The sequence below is a fragment of the Carettochelys insculpta genome, chromosome 1 (assembly GCF_033958435.1).
Source record: "Carettochelys insculpta isolate YL-2023 chromosome 1, ASM3395843v1, whole genome shotgun sequence".
NCBI lineage: Eukaryota > Metazoa > Chordata > Testudines > Carettochelyidae > Carettochelys > Carettochelys insculpta.
In genome coordinates this window covers 293,201,841-293,223,727 of record NC_134137.1, presented here as the reverse complement: position 1 = coordinate 293,223,727, position 21,887 = coordinate 293,201,841, and the positions used below count along the sequence as shown (strand labels likewise).

Genomic DNA, 21,887 nt, shown 5'->3' with positions numbered 1-21,887 from the left:
TCTTCTTCATCACTAACCAAGTCATTACAAATTGATTAGAAGATTTATGGATGTCTGTAGGCACTGAACTAGAAAAATTCCACACCTGATAGCAAGCACTTCTTGCTTTATAATTTCGAACTTATATTTAATTGAAAAGGAAGCTATTCTTTAGAATTAAATTTGGACATACAATACATTTTTAAAAAATGTGCTGGATGGGATAATCCTTTAAATTTTATATGGACTTCAGTGGGTGTTCGGGTTACCATTCTGCATATGGGCATAAATGAATGGTGAAAGTTGATTTGAACTAATTTCGTATTAAGGTATTATGAAAGGGTTAGGATCATCTTTCTGTTGTATTAGATTATTCAAAAGCAAATTCCAAACCTTTTCACTGACTTTTTTATTTTGTGTAAACAGGTGCTTGTTTGCCTCCTTCTTGACGATTGCACTACAGAGTAAACTAGTCTACCTAACCCATATTCTGGAAGCCTTGACCAGGGACTTGATGGAACAGTCGAGCAATATACAACCTAAGCTCATGCTAAGACGCACAGAATCTGTCGTAGAAAAACTCCTGACAAATTGGATGTCTGTTTGCCTTTCTGGTTTTCTTCGAGTAAGTCTCAACATCTTTATACCACCTCAGACACTAGACCGAGGAATATTATCAGCAGAGCACATGCTGACTTCTTCCACGCACAACTTATGCATGAAACTTAATGTTCTCTATTACTGATATACTCATTTTCCTGTTCGATCACTTGTGTAGACAGTAGTCATCATGCAGAACTGAAAAAAGAGCAACTCTATAAATGATGCTACCACTCTGTATCTGGGTTGGGTTTAGGTAATTTTTAAGGCTGTCAAGTGATCAGAAAGATTAATCTCAATTAATTGTGCTGATTAAAAATAATAGGATACCATTTATTTATCTATTCTGGATGTTTTCTACATTTTAAAATATATTTCAACTACAACACCGAATGCTAAGTATACAGTGCTCACTTTGTTTATTTGATCACAAATAGTTACACTGTAAAAACAAAAAATAGTGGTTTTCAGTTTGCCTAATTTAATTATTGTAGTGCAACCTGTTTATCATGAAAGTTGAACTTACAAATGTAGAATTGTGTACAAAAATGCATTCAAAAATAAAGCAATGTAAAACTTTAAAGCTTACATGTCCACTCAGTCCTCCTCCTTGTTCAGCCAATTGCTAAGAAAAACAAGTTAGGTTACAATTTGCAGGAGATAATGTTATCTGCTTATTGCAACGTCTCTACCTACACTACATCGATGACATCTTCATCATATGGACCCATGGGAAGGAGACTCGGGGGGAATTCCATCAGGATTTTAACAACTTCCACCCTACCATCAACCTGAGCCTGGACTAGTCTACACAGGAGATCCACTTCCTGGACACCATGGTGCAAATACGCGATGGCTACATAAACACCACCCTATACCATAAACCCACTGATCGCTATGCCTACCTTAGTGCCTCCGGCTTCCATCCCAGACACACCACATGATCCATTGTCTACAGCCAAGCCCTAAGATACAACCGCATTTGCTCCAACCCCTCTGACAGAGACAAACACCTACTGGATCTTTACCAAGCATTCTTGAAACTACAATACCCACCCGAGGAAGTAAGGAAACAGATCAACAGACCCAGACATGTACCCAGAAGACTCCTACTACAGGACAAGCCCAAGAAAGAAACCAACAGAACACCACTAGCCATCACCTACAGTCCTCAGCTAAAACCCCTCCAGCGCATCATCAGTGATTTACAACCCATCCTGAACAATGATCCCCAACTTTCACAGGCCTTGGGAGGCAGGCCAGTCCGTGTCAACAGACAGTCTGCCAACCTGAAGCAAATTCTCCCCAGCAACTATACACCACACCACAGCAACTCTAACTCAGTAACCTACCCATGCAACAACCTCGGTGCCAGCTCTGCCCACATATCTACACCAGCAACACCATCACAGGACCTAACCAGGTCAGTCACACCATCACAGGTTCATTCAGCTGCGCATCTACCAGTGTAATATATGCCATCATGTGCCAGCAGTGCCCCTCTGCTATATACATTAGACAAACTGGACAGTCCCTCCAGAAAAGAATAAATGCACACAAGTCCGATATCAGAAATGGCAATGGACAAAAGCCTGTAGGAGAGCACTTCAATCTCCCAGGACACACAGTAACAGATTTAAAAGTAGCTATCCTACAGCAAAAAAAATTTTAAAACCAGACTCCAAAGAGAAACTGCTGAGCTGCATTTCATCTGCAAATTTGACACCCTTAGCTCAGGATTAAGCAAAGACTGTGAGTGGCTAGCTACATACAAAAGCAGTTTCTCCTCTCTTGGTGTTCACACCTCCAGTTCAACTGCTGGTAGTAGGCCTCACCCTCCCTGACTGAGTTAACCTCATTATCTCCAGCCTTGATCTGGCCTGCCTATTTATACCTGCCTCTGCAAATTTCTACTACCTGCATCTGATGAAGGGGGTCTTTGCCCACAAAAGCTTATGCTCAGACATTTCTGTTAGTCTGTAAGGTGCCACAAGACCCCTCATTGCTTTTGAAGATCCAGACTAACACAGCTACCCCTCTTATACTTGACATCTGCTTATTGTTCACAATGTCACCTGAAAGGAAGAACAGGAATTTGCATGGCACTGTTGTATGCAGCATCACAAAATATTTGTGCCAGATGCACTAAAGATTTGTCTCTTCATGCTTCAGCCACTATTCCAGAAGACGTGTCCATGTTGATGACAAGTTCTAAGTGATCATAGAATCACAGAACACTGGAACTGGAGGGGACCTTGAGCGATCAAGTCCAGTCCCCTGCCCTCATGGCAGGACCAAGCACCATTCTAGATGATCCTTGACAGCTGATTATCTAACTTGCTCTTAAATATCTCCAATGATGGAGATTTCACAACCCTGTCACACAATTTATTCCAGTACTCAACCCCCCTGACAGAAAGATTGTTTGTTTGTTTTTTAATGTCCAACCTAAACTAGTTTTGTTGCAATTTATGCCCATTGCTTTTTGTCGTACCCTCAGAGGTTACTGCTCCTACTACTTGTATAACCCGTGTACTCTGAGTGCAGCATAGGTCATCTGCAAGTCTCCTCCACTTCACTGTGTCTTGGGACAAAACTTCTAGCTGACTCCAGGAGTACCCCACTTGTTGTCCTTCAATCTCAGTAGATCTTCTCCACATCATTCAAGATCTTCCTCTTTTGCATTTTCCTTGTGGGTTCCATGTGAGTGTTCCATGGACTATAGAAGTCTGTTTTACATTCTTCAGCTGCTTCATTGGTTGGTGCTTAACATTACACAATTAGTACCTTTTGCACTTTGGTGTAGAATTTGGCTGTGATGATGCATGATGATACTGCTATCCACTCTATTAAAGCATCAGATGCCTCTCTTGATAAGATCAAGCCCTCACTTTCTGTGTGTGGTGTGCCCTCTTCTTCATTTCCTGAGTAGCTGAGGGTTTCACATGTTGCTGGTCCTAACTGCCCAGATTGTGTCCATTTTGTGTCTCTCAAGCCCAAAGCTGCGAGCTTGCACTGTTTCATCTCCACTGCAATCCGTGCTGTCTTCCCCACTCGACACATGGTCCGAACATTCCACACACCAAACTGGGTGGTTGTCCTGGGTGAGAGAAGAGTCATGTGGGGCAGCTGCTTCCTGTCAGCTTTTCCTGCCACTTTTCATACGCAATCTGACTGGATTGTCAACTCTTCACAAGACTTGTGTGGTTGTCGATATCTTTGAAGATGTTTCTGTAACTTTTGTTTTTATTACAGATAAGGTTGTTAACCTCAAACCAACCCCTTTTACCTCAGGGAGACAGACATGATCCAAATTTATCTGGTCTCTACCCTTTGATATGTCCAGTTTGGGTGACTGTTCCAAGAGCTGTAGCTCCTGCTGGCATAGCTCTCCGGGTCCTTGAGACACACAAGCCACCTCACCATGACAACGAATGGACTGTGAGGGAGCTCAGCCGTTAAGGAGAATATATTTTCTCCCTACTCCTTATAACACCTTTTGAGGTACTTGAAAGCTATTATTGTGTCTCCTTTCAGTCTTTTTTCCAAATTAAGCAACCCTAATTCTCTCAATCGTCTCTCGTAGGTCATGTTCTAGACCTTTAATTATTTTCGTTGCCCTTGTCTGGACATGCTCCAATTTCTCAACATTTTTCCTTGAAACGATGTGGCCAGAACAATCACTTTCACACATTCGAAATGGGAAGTGACTGCTAGGAAGAACTGCAGAAAGGGACCCTAGGAGTCATAGTGGACCACAAACTGAATAAGGATTAAGAGGGTGATGCTGTTGCAAAAAAAGCAAACATCATTCTGGGATGCGTTAACAGAAGTGTCATAAGCAAGACACAAGTAGTAATTCTTCCACCCTACTCTGCGCTGATTAGGCCTCAACTGGAATATTGTGTGCAGTTTTTTTCGTAAGTGGAGTACTTTGCATTTTCCTTACTGAATTTCATTCTGTGTACCTCCAACCATTTCTCCAGTTTCTCTACATCACTCCTTTTTGATTTTCCATCTTCCAAGATCTCCCAGTTAAACCAGAATAGTCTTTTACTGTGCTTCCTGTCTTTTCTATGCAGTGGAGTAGTGTGCACTTGCACCCTTAATAAGGTCCCTTTGAAAAACAGCCAACTGCCTTCATTTGTTTTCCCTCTTAGGCTATGTCTAAACTGCAGGCTTCTGTCAGGAGACCAGAGGTCTCTTGACGGAAGTGTTCCGCATAGGGAGCGTTCTGCCAACATCCCTTCTTTCTTGTTCATGAGGAAAAAGGGATGTCTTGGCTGAGGGGGTTTTCCCAACATTCAACCCCATCTGGACAGGCCAAATGTCAGGAAAGCTTCTCCCAACAAAACTGTCAGCAAGAGATATGCAGATTGTGCAACATATTTGCATATCTTTTGCTAGCAGTTCTCAGCAATCTAGACACAGCCTTAGTCTTGCTTCCCTTGGGACCTTAGCTACCAGCAGAGGGGACTGACACATGTTCATTTTCATCATCTGAGTCAGATGCCACCATCAGAAGGATGTTTTTCTTTTCTGATGGTTTGGGTTCTGTAGTTTCTGCATCAGACTGTAGCTCTTTTAAGACTTCTGAAAGTATGTGCACCACATCCCTCCCTGATTTTTTTACAGCACTTCAGATACTTAAATATTAGGTCAAGTGATACAGCTATATTTTAGAAATCTCACAGTGGTACCTTCTTTGTGTTCTGCAAAATCTGCTGTGAAAATATTTGCTGAATCATCATCTGAGACTGCAATAACATGAAATGTATGGCAGAATATGTGGAAAATAGAACAGAATGCATATAGTTCTGCCCAAAGAGTACCATCATGAATTTCATTAACACAATTTTTTAATGAGAATTATCAGAATGGAAGTATGTTCTCTGGAATGATGGCCAGGAAGGGCATAGGAACGTTCAGGATATCTGGTACATAAATACCTTGCAATCCCAGCTACAACAGTGCCATGCAAATCCCTGTCCTCACTTAAATGTAAACATCTCTCATAAATGTAAACACATTTATTCATCTGGGTGATTAACTGAGTAAGAAATACGACTGAGTGGACTTGTAGGCGCTATAGTTTTACATTGTTTTGCTTTTGAATGTAGTTATGTAACAAAAAATAAACATTTGTAAGATATACTTTCATGATAGAGTTTGCACTATAGTACTTGTTTGAGATGAACTGAAGAATACGGTTTCTTCTGCTTATAATTTTTACAGAGCAAATATTTTTATACAAAAATAATATAAAGTGAGCACTGTGTGCTTTGTATTTGGTATTGTAATAGAAATTAGTATATTTGAAAATGTAGAAAAAAATCCAAAAATATTTAATAAATTTCAAATTCAACTGGTTATTCTATTGTTTAATTGTGATTAATTTATTTTAGTTAACTTGATTAGTTGACAGCTCTGGTAATTTTGAAACCCTGCCACTTTCTTCTCTTGTTTTACATATTAGAATCCAAATCCCGTCAGATGTATTCTTTTCATGGCAGAAGATGCACATTGCAGTTAGATTGCAACATGTATCCTCTTCATTAAAGCAACTATCAAAACAAAAAAGCAGTCAAGTAGCACTTTAAAGACTAACAAAATAATTTATTAGGTGAGCTTTCGTGGGACAGGCCCACTTCTTCAGACCATAGCCAGAAAAATTTTTGCACAACTATTGAAAGGGAGACAGCCTAGCTGTCTTTTATATTCAAATTTGGCACATTAATCTGTCCCACAAAAGCTCACCTAATAAATTATTTTGTTAGTCTTTGAAGTTCTACTTGACTGCTTTTTTTTTTGATAGTATATAGACTAGCACAGCTCCCTCTCTGTTGCTAATCAAAGCAACTGTAGAACTATGCTTTGAGAGAGTTTAAAGAGACACTGTCATTTTGAAAACCTAATTTCTGTTTGAACTTTTTCGCCTATTCTTACAGGTCGCACTGTGATCAACAGAACTGTCAGAGGTTGGGGGAAAATGAGCCCTCTCATTTTTACAGTCTTTTTAATGTAGCCTGTTTGGTTGAATTTTGTGTGCAGACGGTGTCGGTTTTTGGGTTTGTTTTGTACACTGATACAATGACATTTCTCCCATGCCCTGTTCTGCCAGGAGCTCATGTGCTTCGCCTTAGGGTTTGCAAGAAGGTGTTTACTACTAACACAGCCACAGGGTAGTTTAAGACTGGTAATATAGGTCTTTTCCCTGGGACCCAAGGCACCAAGCTAGGGGACAGTCAGAGGAGTCCTGTCTTTCACATCCCAGTCCTCTTGGTGAGGCTGAAGAGCAGTGATAACTTGGTATGGCAGGGTGCCCTACTCATGGGAGAAGGTGACGAGTCCTTCTGAGCGATCCAGAGACAAACTGAGCCAGGCCAGAAGAGGCTTCCCCAGCTGCCTGTCCATGCCCAGCATGGGAATCTGAATTATCCTATCGGGAGTCTTAGGTGGCTCTTACTGTTTCAGTAAGAAAAATGGGAGGTGGGTGGGGATTTACAAAAGAGCAGATAAATCTGGGCACAAAATATTTTTAATTGCTGGACACCTGAGAAACTTGGCCGGAAAGCAAGTTAGTTTGACTCACTTCAGATTGTTGGTGTCCGATTAGAGTTCCAGTGGGGATGCAGCAGAAGAGCTAATGCTGTTGCTGATGTGTGTTTGGTGTTATTTCTTAGGAGACAGTTGGAGAGCCATTCTATAAGCTTGTGACTGCCCTCAATCAGAGGATAAACAAAGGTCCAGTAGACGTAATAACCTGCAAAGCCCTGTATACGCTAAACGAAGACTGGCTTTTGTGGCAAGTGACCGAATTCAAACCAGTGGTATGTCTGTTGAGCTGCTTTTTCTCCAAATACTGAAATATTTTGAAAGAACCCACAACAGTCTTTTTATGGAGGGATGCTAAATTATGGGTCACAGATACTCCAGAGGTGTTGCTGGCATATTTACCTGGATTGATAAAAATGGGCTGGCAACATTATTTTTATTAATACAGTTTCAGCACGTGGTAAATATGTGAATTAACCCATGCTTCATCCGCCTGATATTATGCACTTCACAGCAGTGATCTAATAGCAGGAAACTGTACTTGGGGACTCAGGGTACTTTAAGTTTATTATTATTGTAATTTATAATGCAGAACATTTTCAAATACACATTGTGGCATTGAACTAGAGCATGAACCTCTCTAATCCGGAACGCTCTCATTCAGAAACAGCTGTAATCCGGCATGGTTTAATTAGATGGATGACCACTTATCAGGGGTGTGGCCAAGTTTTCCTTGGTCCCATAAAGGTTGTTTACATCCACCAGTGCTGGCTCTCAGTGTTCTGTGCTGTAACTTACTCCTAAATGTCTTCTAAGAGCCCAGTAGTCAGTAGCAGTGTTGGTAACGCTGCTAGACAACATTGTCCTCCCGTGATTTGGCAAATTCTCTTCTCTTGTTCAGCACCAGTCAGGTATGGAGGGTGCCAGACTAGATAGGTTCAACCTGTACATATTTAAAACTAGATTGCACTTATCAAGTGCACACCAAAATTATTATGATACTGGATGCCTGTGATTTTCTTATGTTTGCTTACTCAATAATCCTCCGTAATTCACTGTGGACCTTCCTCTCAGTAGCTGCGGATTAATAAGGTTGTAGTGTGGTGAAGTTTAATCAGTAGCCTGATTTAAAAACAAGGTCCCCATGAAACTTAGCTAAACCATAAAATGCCGGAATGGTGGTGTCAGAATATTTCTTTCTCCATAGATTTGTTACGTTCACCAAAACCAAGTTCTTACCATTTTGCCCTTATAGCTGCAATCCAGCTACTACTGAAGATATTTTCAACCTAAATTACCAAAATAGCCTTTAAAAGAAAAGATGATTGCAAAAAGTTAATTAAACATATTCTCTTTCCTCTCATGACACCTTAGGTTTTCCTATGATTTTTACTAATTTGTCCTAATAGCCACTTGCACAGGTTTTTTTTTTCCTCCCTCCCACCCCGCCCCCTTCTTTTCCCCTATCAAGCTGATTCGTCAGGTTTTTTTTTTCTCTATCTTTTTTATTCTTTTTCTCTCAGTTATGAGTTACTCTCCAGATCTGAAGACGGGGAGGTTGGGTCAGTCCCTTGAGAGCTCATCACCTAATAAAGAATATGGTTAGTGTTTCAGGTGCTACAGGACTGCTTTTTTGTTTAGTGCTAAAGATAGTTTTTATCTTTGGCATATAAAACCTATTAATTGTGTGGATCAGAGGTTTCCCAGCTGTAATCCATGCACCAAATTCCACTGGCCCACAGTGAATGGGCTGGACTGATGACATTTGGTTCTCCTTATTCTAGCACTAAAACACATTGAAAGACATTTAACATTATTTCAAGGGTGAGATTTCAAAAAGCAGCAAAGAAACGCAGGTACTGAGCTCTCAGTGAAAGCTAGCCTAATGCCTTCCTGGTTTTTCAAGTACACAGTGGCTGCTGTTGCATGTGGCTCTTCTGCTGTCAGAAAAGGGAGGAGAAATGGCTTGTATGATTCTGCATGAGAGTGTGAATTGGTCTGTGTATGAATGGACGAGGAGGTGGCAGACCGATAACTTTTTTTAAGAACATGGGCCAGTTCCCTCCTCGAGATTCACTTAATCTAGTCCAGTGTTAAACATCTGTTTTAAACAGAAAATTACACAAATTTGAGCCTATCAGAGCAGCATTTGATGGAAATCTGAGAGTCTGAAAAGTTTATTTGTGCGGGGGGGGAAAAGGAAAAAGGACAGGAGACACAAACTTTTGAAACTGAAGACTTCAAGTGTGGAAGATATTTTAGTTGGTATTGGTCCTGGTTTGAGCAGGGGGTTGTGTTACATGATCTCCTGAGGCCTCTTCCAACCCTAACCTTCATATATGATCCTAAGAGTAGGCAGCTGGAAGACTCAGATTACTGTAGAAATTAATTATCTTAAAACAAATTAGTCCTGTCCAATAGGAGTGTGAGAACTAATATAGATCAATCAACCATCAGCATCCTACTAAATGTAAAACAAAGCTTTATGGTAGAGGATTGGCTGCCCTGAATCAGGTCGCTTTGCTGACAAGAGAGGGAAAGGCCTTGGAAGTCTTACACCTGAACAGAAGAGGGGCAGTGTAGGCCTATCACATAAGAGTGAAGCAGTCCAATACATACAGTTTCCAAACAATGCCCCTTCCCACCCCTCGGATATGTTATTTTTAGTTACGTTTTATTAGAAACAGGAAAACTAGATGAAGGCCGGGTGATTTATGAGGATACTTGGCATCCATTGCATGCAGGCATCCCCGCTTCCAGAAAGCCAGATCTATGAACAGTGGCCATCAGAGAGAATTCTGAATAATGGATGGGGCTGAGTAATGGTGAGTGTGCCCTCCATTATCAGTGCTTATCAAATCGGTGGCTGCGTCCACACTACAAGATAAATTAGAACTTAATTCAGTTAGCTCGATTTTACCACGTGACTGTCTTCACCGTGAAGACCATTAGCTCAATTTTGGGTGCACTAATCTCAAGATTACAAAGTCACAGTTACCTGACGTGTGTAGTGTCAAGCTCGAATTCAGAAGTTTGATTAAAGTGTGGAAGCGCCACATCTCAAAAGGGAATTTATTAGCCTCCAGAGATGTCCCGGGTGTAACCCATAGTGCCCCACTCAGTGCTCCGCTCTGGCCGCTGCTCTCCAGGAACAGGAAGACCGTGAATTTCCAAGCGGAAGCAGCGAGCCTTTGGCTGTGGGCTCATGTTAGTGTGAGAGCCTGAGAAATGTCTCTTTTTCTTTCCATGCTGTTAGCGCTGTGCGTGAACCTACGCATTCAAATAGCCCCTGCAGGGAGTTCGCGGCTCTGTCTGTATGCCTGATATTTTTGTCTGTACTGCCTGGCACCAGCCCCTGCCCCACCATACTAAGTGTCCACAAGGCTGTGCTGGGGGTTGTGCTTGCATAACACACCGAGAAACTTCTTCTCAGCAGTTTACATTTGTGTGCAAACCTCTTTCCCTCCCCCACAGCTCCCACACAGTCTGGATCTTTCCCATGCTCAGCCACATCACGTGGGTAGCCCCCACCCAACCCAATAAAAGGATGTGCCTGCCATTCGGTGCTGACAATGCTGCCAGTTGCATGTGTTTAGAACTTCAACGGCAGGAAATATATTCTGGGCTTTGCTGCTGCCATGGGGATGTCTTCCCTGGTGGTTAAGGGGCTTGCTGCTGCTGGGGAAGGACCACCTCAACTGGCCCTCCCTCCACTAAACTCCCCTGTCCCTTGACCCATACTGGGGCTTGCTGCTGCTAGGGAAAAGTCTCCCCCGGTGGCTAAGAAATTTGGGGTTTGGCTGCTGCCATGGGGAAGGACCACTTCAACCTGACCACCACTGCACCCCACCCCCTTGGCCCATTATGGGGCTTGCTGTAGCCAGGGGGAAACCAAAAATTCTTTTTCCTGCACTTTTCTATCCTCTTTCGTCTCACTTTAAAATGCAGTTCAGGTCCCTGCATTATTTTCACGGATCACATGCATGCAGCAATGGGAGGTGGGACACGTGGATGGCCAGTTGAGAATACAGTCACTGCACCTGTGTTGCCAATATAATGTGGGGGGAAAACAAAAATTCTTTTTTCCTAGACTTTTCTCTCCTCTTTCCTCTAACTTTGAGGGTCCCTGAATTATTTCCAGGGAGTGGCATATTTTCAGGGTTTGGGAGGAAAATGAGGAAAATGCAATATGGGAAAATGACGTCAAGACCAGTGAGCATACCCAGAATGCTACAGGGATGAGAGAACTGTGGGATAGTTTCCCGTGATGCACTACTGCTATAGCCGATGTTATCCAGTTTGTGTGTGGCAGCAATGACTCGACTTTGTGGGGAGCACATGGGAAGTGAGGATGGCCAAATTTGAATTTATAAATTCTAGAATTAGAAATCTGATATACATATATTTAAATTTATCTCATAGTATAGATGCAGCCTCAGATTACATTGTATAACACTGTTTTACAGTTTTAGAACTGTTAGTGGCTGATTATGCTGTCTGCCCTAGAAAATACGTATTCCTTTATCCCCCACCGCATTGTCAGGTTCCACCACTTATTTGAGTCTTGTGCTGGTCTTTAGTCTTCTTAAGCCGTGTCTACACGTGCACGCTACTTCGAAGTAGCGGCACTAACTTCGAAATAGCGCCCGTCACGGCTACACGTGTTGGGCGCTATTTCGATGTTGACATCGACGTTAAGCAGCGAGTTGTCGAAGCCGCTAACCCCATGAGGGGATAGGAATAGCGCCCTACTTCGACATTCAACGTCGAAGTAGGGACCGTGTAGTCGTTGCGCGTCCCGCAACATCGAAATTGCAGGGTCCTCCATGGCGGCCATCAGCTGAGGGGTTGAGAGACGCTCTCTCTCCAGCCCCTGCGGGGCTCTATGGTCACCGTGTGCAGCAGCCCTTAGCCCAGGGCTTCTGGCTGCTGCTGCCGCAGCTGGGGATCCATGCTGCATGCACAGGGTCTGCAACCAGTTGTCAGCTCTGTGGATCTTGTGTTGTTTAGTGCAAGTGTGTCTGGGAGGGGCCCTTTAAGGGAGCGGCTTGCTGTTGAGTCTGCCCTGTGACCCTGTTTGCAGCTGTGCCTGGCACCCTTATTTCGATGTGTGCTACTGTGGCGTGTAGCCGTTCCCTCGCAGCGCCTATTTTGAAGTGGTGCTGCGCAACGTCGATGTTGAACGTCGACGTTGCCAGCCCTGGAAGACGTGTAGACGTTATTCATCGAAATAGCCTATTTCGATGTAGCGTTCACGTGTAGATGTAGCCTTAGTGTCATATAGCTGGATTTGGCTTCTTTCTTCGCTGTTCTGCACAGTGTTTCTATAACTCCTCCTTTTTTTTCTCTTTCTATATGGTTGTCCATATTATCCCCTGCTATGCAAGTCATATTGGTGGCATCCTCAAAGTATGTCCTAAATATGTCCATCGTTGTCATCTTGCTGTGGTTGATGCCTGTTTTGTTTGCTCTGTTTAGAGTTTCTGCTGTTGAACATCTTCCTCAGGCTGTGTCTAAACTACAAAAATAACTTCAAAGTTACTTACTTGGAAGTACAACTTCGAAGTAAGCAACTTTGAAGTTGACACACCTTACTTCGAAGTTAAACTTCAAAGTAGCACACTACTCCATCCCCGGGAATGGAGTAAAGACCTTGAAATTGGGATCCCTACTTTGAAGTTTAACTTCGAAGTAAAGGAAAATGCATGTAGACTCTCTGCTGGCCAGTTTGAAAGTAGTGCCTAACTTCGAAGTTAACTTCAAAGTTAGTTCTGAGAGTAGACGCAGCCTTAGGCATTAATTTTGGTGTGAATTGATCTTATCGATTTCTGTTGTAGATGTCTGTTTCACTGTTCCATAAAGAAGGACAAACATGATGGCAGTGTTAAAAACTTAAATTTTTGTCAGTGCTGATGCTACTTTAACAAATCTTTTCAAATTTGAGAAATTTATTTGCTGCTTTTGATATTTGTTGCTTGACAATCAGCGTAGTGTGACTATCACTGCACATCTCTTAACCCATGTAACTAAAATAACTGGTAGCGTTTCTTCATCCATTCTAATGATTGCTTTCGCTGTACATTTTGTCTTCCCTTCTTTGATGAACAAGCCAATTTGTTTTACCAAAATAAGCAAAAGCTGGGTATTTCTTTTAAGTGAGTGGTGAGTGGAATGAAGCAGGACTGTCTTCCTCCAAAAGCGAATTCTCCGGTTGAATTCTTCAGCTACATTCATGAAATAGTCCATGACTGGTGCAAACAGTAGTGGGGACACGGTACGCTCTCTCTGCGTATGCTGTCAAAACCCTTCTGGGAACCTATAAAGTTTATAACAAGAGGTGCCTGCCACACCACACTTGCTCTTGTAATAGGTCTGGGCAAGAGGCAGGGTGCAGAAGCCTGCTGGGCATAAGGGTGTGGGGTTTGGGTGGAAGGGCACGTGTGAGGAAGGTGTGGGTAGCACTCTCCCCTTCCCTGCTCTTGGGCACCACTCCCCAGCTCCCATTGGCTGGAATCATGGCCAGTGGGAGGAGTGGGGGAAAAGCCTCTAAGCCAACAGCTTCCCTTCACTGCCTTTCAACCAGCCAGAGGAAGAGGCAGCAGCGCACAGAGCTGCTTCCTCACCCCACCAAGCTAAGCCCGCAGGCCCAATATGGCTCCAGCTTGCCTGGATCTGGCACACAAGGCCTAAATTTCTCCCCTCCTGCAGCAGGAGAGCGGACACAGGTTCCCCACCTCTGCTATAGATGCTGGGCTGCTCAGCCTGACTGCTGTGTGTCTTTTGTGCCTTTTTTTTAATTGTTTGGTACAAAGAGTGCAAATTGCAGCTCTTTGTCCAGTACCAATGCAGAGAAGGCTCAATCTCTGGTGCAGTAAGGTATGAAGAGGTTGCACAGCACTGTCTGCGGAGCTGTATGTGCGGGAATGCACGTTCAGAAAAGGGCGACTTGACAGCGGAAACAGAACTTTTCCTTTTAGTCCAACAGCAAGAGCGTGTCAAAGTGAAACGAGGAAGTTTGTATTACAGTAAGGGGAAAATGCTGTAATAGGAAAATCAACTAAACAGTAAGGCCATGTCTGCAGTAGAGATTTTTGTTGACAGAAAGGGGCCTCCTCGCAGCATAACTCAGGGAGCATCTACACACACAAAGCGTTCTGTCGACAGAGTCTCAACGGAACTCTGCATTTTTCCTGACAGTGTTATCCCTTGAAAACTTGAGGAATAAAGTTTCTGTCAAAAGCACATTGTGAACCAGAAGTGCAGCGTACACACTTCTGTCAACAAAGGGGACTTCTGGTTCACTGGGCAGCCATGTTTGCCGAGCTTCTGGTCAGCAGTTCTGTCAACAGAGGGCAGGGCAGTCTAGCTCTGTCAATCTGCTTTTGTGTGTAGATTTACTCTGTTGGCAGATTTTTTGTCATTAAATCCTGACGTTTGCAGTTGTGCAGTCTTGGTTTTAGTACTTCATCTGTTTTGTAGAAACAGGGAAGTTAGTTAATATCTCTTTCAGTTCTTTCCTTTTCTTTCCTCAGTACAATGTGTCAGTTTCCACTCAAGACTGGTTTATATCTGTTACAATTATTAATATCTCTAAATCTGAAAGAGAAAACAGGCCCACGCAGTGGCCCACGGCTAACCTGAATGATCAGAGCAGAAAAGGGGGAAAAAAGTGATGTTTAGTTACTTCCTCTTTGAGAATTTTTCCTCCAGTGAGTCACACCCACAATCCTTGTGTTTCAACTGGGGTTTATTAGAACACACATGACCAACTGCTTAAATATAGAGAGCTGGTATACGAGTTTTCCCTCCACACCAAGGCTTGCACTCAGTGACAGGCTTCTAAAACATTTTGTTTTAGTCACACACAGAACAGAGTCTATCAGAACCCCTTTATTCATTCTCTCTCTCTCTCTCTGCCTCAAACTAAAATCCTCGTCAGGCATCTGTACTCATCTCCCTCCTGTTCTCACTGACCATCACTAGCAGTAAATTTCAGGTGTGAGCCACAGATGTGGCCTACCAATTGTCTCACCCCAATCTGTGTACACCCTGGCAAACAAGCTGGCACCATCTCTGATTTATGAACCGTGTAGAGCTCCTCATACAAATCTGGTTCCAGCCAGCATGCCAGTGCATCCTCGTACGTGTCTGGCACCACTCACATTTTGCCCCCCATTCTCCCGCAGTGACTTCCCTTCTTGTGGAGAAATAGTTGGATTCTGATGGATGCAGATTTCCATATGTTCTGTCTGACATGTTCTTCTCATCCATAACAACAGCTGGTGCTTAGGTGTATTTTGCAGGGGGAGGAGACTGCAACATGACACGACTGCTTCCATGGGTCCCTTGGCCAGGTGTGGGTGGGAGGGTGGGGGGCATCTCTGTGCTCCTGAAAAGGGCAAGGTCTCAAACAGAAGGTATGGAAGTGGGGCCGCCAGCCCTAAGCACTGCCCGGACTACAGCACTGGCTCCCACCCCTTGTGCTTAGAGCTCACAGCACAGCATAGTAGTGGCAATTTAAAGGGGTCCAGCGCTCCAGCCACTGTTGCAGTAGCTGTGGTGGTGACCAGAACCTGGGGGCCCTGCGAGTCACTGGTCCCCAGAGCTACTGCCCTTTTTGTCCCTCTGTCAGTGGGCCTGGTATTTTAGAACCCTTCCAATTTTAAGAAACAGCAATGCTTACCATGGCTGTGTGCAAATAAGTGACCTTTACCTGCTTGCAACTTCATCTTCTAGGAATCCTTCTTATAGCAAACAAAATACAGCCTAAAACATGAATGCTGTCTTCAGATCTTCAGCGGTAACTCAATCAATACATCTGCACAAATGTAGACGGAAAAATGCATATTTGAAAATACACAGATGCATGTTAGTGATCTTTCAGATGCTGTGAATTAGATCTATGTGATCATCACTTAACTCCACCAAACAAACTTTTCGATTGGAAAATAGTGTAAATAAGTGGGTGGTTGTAGTGTACCTAATTTGGTATATAGAGTGTATTGCTGTGAAACCACTCTCATTGTCTGTGGATTTGAATAACATTTGTATTCTTGCAGGCACTGAATGTCTTCTTCGAAAAAATCCCAGAAAACGAGAGTGCAGATGCCTGTCTCAATATCCAAGTTAATGTTCTGGATTGTGATACCATAGGGCAAGCCAAAGAGAAGATCTTGCAAGCATTTCTAAAGAAGAATGGTTCTCTTTGTGGTCTCCAGCTCAGTGAAACTGGGCTTGGTAAGAGAATGCTGTTGTGTTACAGTTCCCTTTATTTTCTTATATTTGCTGATGTCTCTGAAGATTCCTACTTCCTGTCACTGGTGTTGGCTGCTGTTAGTTAATGCTACTTTGTCATAATTAGTGCTGCGAGAATTCATACTGCTAGGGAGGCTATAACCGTGTGCTTCTCCCAAGGTTTTATTCTTCTAAGTTCTTCTAAGTTAAAACTACAACTGCCTTTACCTGCCCTAAGACTAACAAACATTAGCTAACACACAGTAAAATTACCCCTTTTCCCCCTAGTATAGACCTAGCAACTGTGACAAGGCACGTTTGCGTGATAGAACAGCGCTAACTCTGGCGCATAGGGTTTTGCAGTAACAAAAATATTCCCAACTACCCTCTGTCTTTTCTCCAGGATGTTATTGTTTCCCTTTACTACCATAAGCAGGCAGCCACTAGGAAGACTTAGGTAACTGTATAAGAAGATGGACAAGGGGATGAGGAATGAAATAGTTGCAAAGGCAGGTGGCAAACAGTATGCCTTTACAGCCATTGAATCTTGGTCTGAAATGGCTGTGTAAAGCTATATGGAACTAAACAAATCAGGTTTCTCCAACTATCCAGTTTTAGAAACAATTCCACAAAATGTTCATGAAGCATTCATTTGGGCTTGATTAGTTGAAATGCTTGTCTGGATTGTGGCTTGAGTGGAATAAGCTGAGATGCTTCCAATAGTCTCATCATCCAGATAGCTGTAAGAGTACAAAGGGTTTTTCCAGGCAGGGCCTGTAAGTCATGCTTATAAGAAATAGTAGGTGGACAGTGGTTAGCAGAACTCGGATCGGAACCACTAGTCTAAAAATAATGAAATAACTGGGCTGTGTTTTGCAGTTTTATTCATTTATGGGACCAGGTTTAGCATGTAATTGCTGTTTTCAGTATGTTTGTTTTGCAGAACTTGAGTCTGGTACACAGCAAAAAGAACTGTTGGATGTAGATGGTTCGTCTGTGATTCTAGAAGATGGAATAACAAAGCTTAACACCATAGGTCACTATGAGGTAAGGACCCAGAATAGTGCAATCAAATCAAGAACCTATTTCTCCCAGCCCCCAAGAATTGTATGTCCAGAAATATCGTGCTCGAATACAAATCTGAACATTCACCATGATGAGCAAATCTCTGTAGGCTGAACACCTTATGTGGAAACCTAGAAAAAAAATTATTGCATACGATGTTTATGGAATGTTCTGAGTGTCGTGTTGCATATGCTATTTTGTGTTACCTGTGGAGAGGTTGGTTAAGAAATCACCCAGAGTTAGGTAACTCAGATATGCTGTGTTTGGCAGCACAGTCAAGTGCATAATAAGCATTAAGGTGTCTGAGGTCCAGTGTCCAAAATCAGAAACGCCCAAAAATACCAGCAGCCCTGAGACATCTTACAGGCTAGCAAATTTATCAGCTGTTGTGGGTAAAACCCACCAGTCACTTTTGAAAAGGTTCTCAATTTTTGCATTACCCCAACTTTTTTTCTTTCAGATTTTAAAGACATCAACCCTAAAATTCCATTGATACAGAGTCTTCCATATTTCATTTTCAGGACTTTATTGGATTTTTTCTAACAACCAAAGAAAAAGAAAAAAGGGGGGAAGTAAAAAGCAACTCAGCCTTAGGAAGTGCATACTCCTTCTACTGCACTACTCACAGGTGACACACCAGGGTGCAGGTACACTGTGGAGACATGGGTGTGCTTTTGGCAAGATCTCCACCACCTTCTCCGAAAAGCAGCCAAGAGCCTTGACAAAAAGACCATGACCAGAGATTACTTTATTGTTCCCCAAGCAAGTACAAAGTTGGTAAACAGTGCGCACACCTGTTTGCCAGTCACACATTTTACATGTCTCAGGCTTCAGAGCCACCAGTGAATTCTAGGCGAACAAAGGAGAAGCAGTTTGAATCAGCTGTGAGATCCAGTGACCCCCTCGTTCAAAAAATAGTTTTCTTTGGAGGATAAGTGGTCTGGAAGGCTGGATGAGAGGCCAAGTCAGAGGCAGATGGCTGCCTCTTCTGCTGTTCTGAAGTGCACATGGCCCATGCTGCACAGACATGAATGTGTTTCCCCCGACACTGTGTATCTTACAACACAATAGTGTGCCAGTGGGAGTGATTAGGTCATGGACAAGCAACTGAGGTATCAGGACAGAAAAGAAGGACCTCATTGTGTACATATTGTGGAGGAAGAAATGGCAGACTTGGTCACATGGACAATAGAAAAGAAATGTTTATGTTACAAATCCCATTCTAGAGGGTAGCAAAGCTGCACTGCACCTGTGGCATCAATTTCTATAGGGAACCATAATCCCCTACCTGTTCTCCTCACTCTGTGTTATTAGCAGGCACATTTCCATGTGAATCTGTCCTAGTCAGAGTGTGAGGGTGCTAGGGCCAAGGCTTTATTTATTCCATGCTCCCCCTCTCTGGGGAGGTAGTAACCTGGCCCTAATCCTGTGTACCCAGATCCATGATGCAGATAACTGTCATAAGCCGTGTCTACACGTGCACGCTACTTCGAAGTAGCGGCACCAACTTCGAAATAGCACCTGTCATGGCTACACGTATTGGGCGCTATTTCGATGTTAACATCGACATTAGGCGGCGAGACGTCGAAGCCGCTAACCCCGTGAGGGGATGGGAATAGCGCCCTACTTCGAAGTTGAACGTCGAAGTAGGGCACGTGTAGACGATCCGTGTCCTGCAACATCGAAATAGCGGGGTCCGCCATGGTGGCCATCAGCTGAGGGGTTGAGAGACACTCTCTCTCCAGCCCCTGCGGGGCTCTATGGTCACCGTGTGCAGCAGCCCTTAGCCCAAGGCTTCTGGCTGCTGCTGCTGCAACTGGGGATCCATGCTGCATGCACAGGGTCTGCAACCAGTTGTCAGCTCTGTGGATCTTGTGCTGTTTAGTGCAAGTGTGTCTGGGAGGGGCCCTTTAACGGAGCGGCTTGCTGTTGAGTCTGCCCTGTGACCCTGTCTGCAGCTGTGCCTGGCACCCTTATTTCGATGTGTGCTACTTTGGCGTGTAGACGTTCCCTCACAGCGCCTATTTCGATGTGGTGCTGCGCAACATCGATGTTGAACGTCGACGTTGCCAGCCGTGGAGGACTTGTAGACGTTATTCATCGAAATAGCCTATTTCGATGTTGCTACATCGAAATAAGCTACTTCGATGTAGGCTTCACATGTAGACGTAGTTATAGAGGCTTAAGGGAGACTCTTACTCCTTCTCTGTCTTCTGTGGGTGCATGGTCCAAATTACAGTCTAGCCCTGACAATTTTCCCCATCTTTAGAGTGGTCTTAACATACCATATGGTGAAATGTGTGCAGCTCTGAATGAGCTGTGAAACACGGCATTATCAAATGAAACCGATACTTGTAAAATAGTCTGTGTCTGCCTCCGAGGAGCAAGTGTAAAGGCAAGATTTCTTTGGCACAAAACAAGACACAGCTTCCTACAAAGTATCTTAATACTCGTGGCGCTTCCCAGCAATGGGCTGGCTGCCAAGGTTATAAAAGAGATTTATATTATGTTGGCAGAGATCCTTCATGGGGTTGGACAGCTGTTTTTGTAATTATAGAGCAGGATGTGCTGGTGCATTGGCAAAACATAGGATTCAACAACTGACTGCACTTAACACTACATAGGATTAACTTTGGATTCATTCTTTGGCAGTAACAGTATGACTCACTCGTTTCTTTTTAAGAGAAGATTTACTGTATTAACAGTGGGATTTATTCCTGGAGGGAGGGTGAGAATGTTCCTAAAAGTCTTAAGTCAACTGAAGTGCAGAACTCTACAGTACACAAGTTTGGTTTTCATTGCTTTCGAAACTGAAGCCTGGAATTAATGACAGGTTGAACCTTTGTAGTCTGGCATCCTTGGGACCAGACTGGTGCCAGATAAAAGAATTTGCCAGACAAGGGGAGGTCAATATTGTCTAGCAGCATTACCACCACTTCCGCTGCTTACTGGGCTCTAGAAGATGTTTAGGGGTAAATTACAGACACATAAAGGCACAGGACACTGGCAACAGCTGTAATCCAGCATGATTTTAGTTATCCAGACAACTGCTTATCATGGTGTGTGGTCAAGTTTCTGTGGTCCCATTAAATTTGTTTACAGCCACCAGTCCAGCTAACTAAAGTCATGCCGGATTACAGATGTTACCAGTCTTGAGAGTGCTGGACTAGAGGTTCAGCCTGTATTAGAAACTTGAGGCTGCATCGTGTACATCTCCTCAAAATGCAGATCTGAGCTTCATCTGCAAAAGTGACAGAGGTCAGCACATGCCTTGACAGCATCATCCCTGCATGGGAAGGGGTTGGGTGAGAGGCCAGGCCGTGGCTTGTCTCTGTACCAACCTTGGAATGAGTCCACAAACACGGGAGTGTGAAAGGAGAGCATGAAACAGCGCCTTGGAACGGTTAATGAAACATAAGGAAATGTATGCAGAGCCAGCAGTCCTGACAGCTGCTGTGGACCCAGGGGCAAGGTGGGAGGGCCTGGCTTTGTGCCCTGGAAGGGGTGTGGCCAAGGACAAAAGAGTCAGGGCTTATGGCATTCAGTGCTCAGCGCTGCCCAGACTGCAGTGCTCCCCTCCTCACCTCCCGTTCCCTAAGAGCTGCGCATAGCAGCCCTGCTGTGGCACTTCAAAGGGTCCTGGCGCACCTGCTGCTGCCAAATGCTGGGCTCAGGGGCAGCTGCCCCCTTTGCCCCTCCCGGTTGGCCGGCCTGAGCAGCGCATAGGTTAACTAGCAAAATCTGGCAAGGAGAAAAGACTTTTAAGCAGTTGATTTTCGGAGATGCTGAATTTCAGTTACACCAGTTAAAGCCTGTACCAAGTGCAGCTGCTCAGTGTCTTGTCTCTGAAAATAAGACTTGGAGGCCCAGATTTTCAAAGATAATGAAATCAACGAGAATTAGGTACCAAAATATCTCTGAGGATCTGGGCTTAAATGCCCACTGAGAACCACATGTGCTGTGTTGAGAATGGATAATGCTGGCACAACTCTGTTTGTATGATTTGAGATGTATCATGGGGATGAGAAAGTGAAACCTACAGCTTCATTCCAGACATGTATATTTCAGTAAGAGATACTTGTTTGTGCTTTCAGATTGCAGATGGAGCAACTATAAAAGTCTTTAAAAAGAAAACTAATTCCACATCAGGTAACAAAGGAACTGAGGATTATTTTTATGTTAAGACTGTAATAAAATTATAGAGATTTGTGTTTATAGTAGTTAGTGTCAAAAACATGACATGGAACTGTAATGGAGAATGGGGACAACAATTTTGATCTCTCTCTCTGAGCCTGTGACTGGCAGCACCTTCACAGGACACTGGGAGAAGACACAGAGGCAGTGTGTGGCTTAGGTGATGGAATGCACAATGACACAGAGGCTGAGTGGCAAGATGATGAGGCAGAGAAACATAAGAATCACAGCTGTTGTCTGATGAGAATATACACTGTGCA

At 43.6% G+C, this 21,887-nt stretch overlaps 1 protein-coding gene across 1 annotated transcript in view; it reads left to right on the top strand.

The window, feature by feature from the left end:
• Nucleotides 1-21,887, top strand: part of PLXNC1 (plexin C1) — a 72,912-nt gene that overhangs the window by 34,447 nt on the left and 16,578 nt on the right. Inside the window, exons 13-17 of the mRNA XM_075011809.1 lie at nt 406-604; nt 7,263-7,409; nt 16,194-16,371; nt 17,312-17,415; nt 21,528-21,582. Of these exons, the coding sequence (XP_074867910.1) occupies nt 406-604; nt 7,263-7,409; nt 16,194-16,371; nt 17,312-17,415; nt 21,528-21,582 (683 nt within the window). The remainder of the gene's footprint in view (nt 1-405; nt 605-7,262; nt 7,410-16,193; nt 16,372-17,311; nt 17,416-21,527; nt 21,583-21,887) is intronic.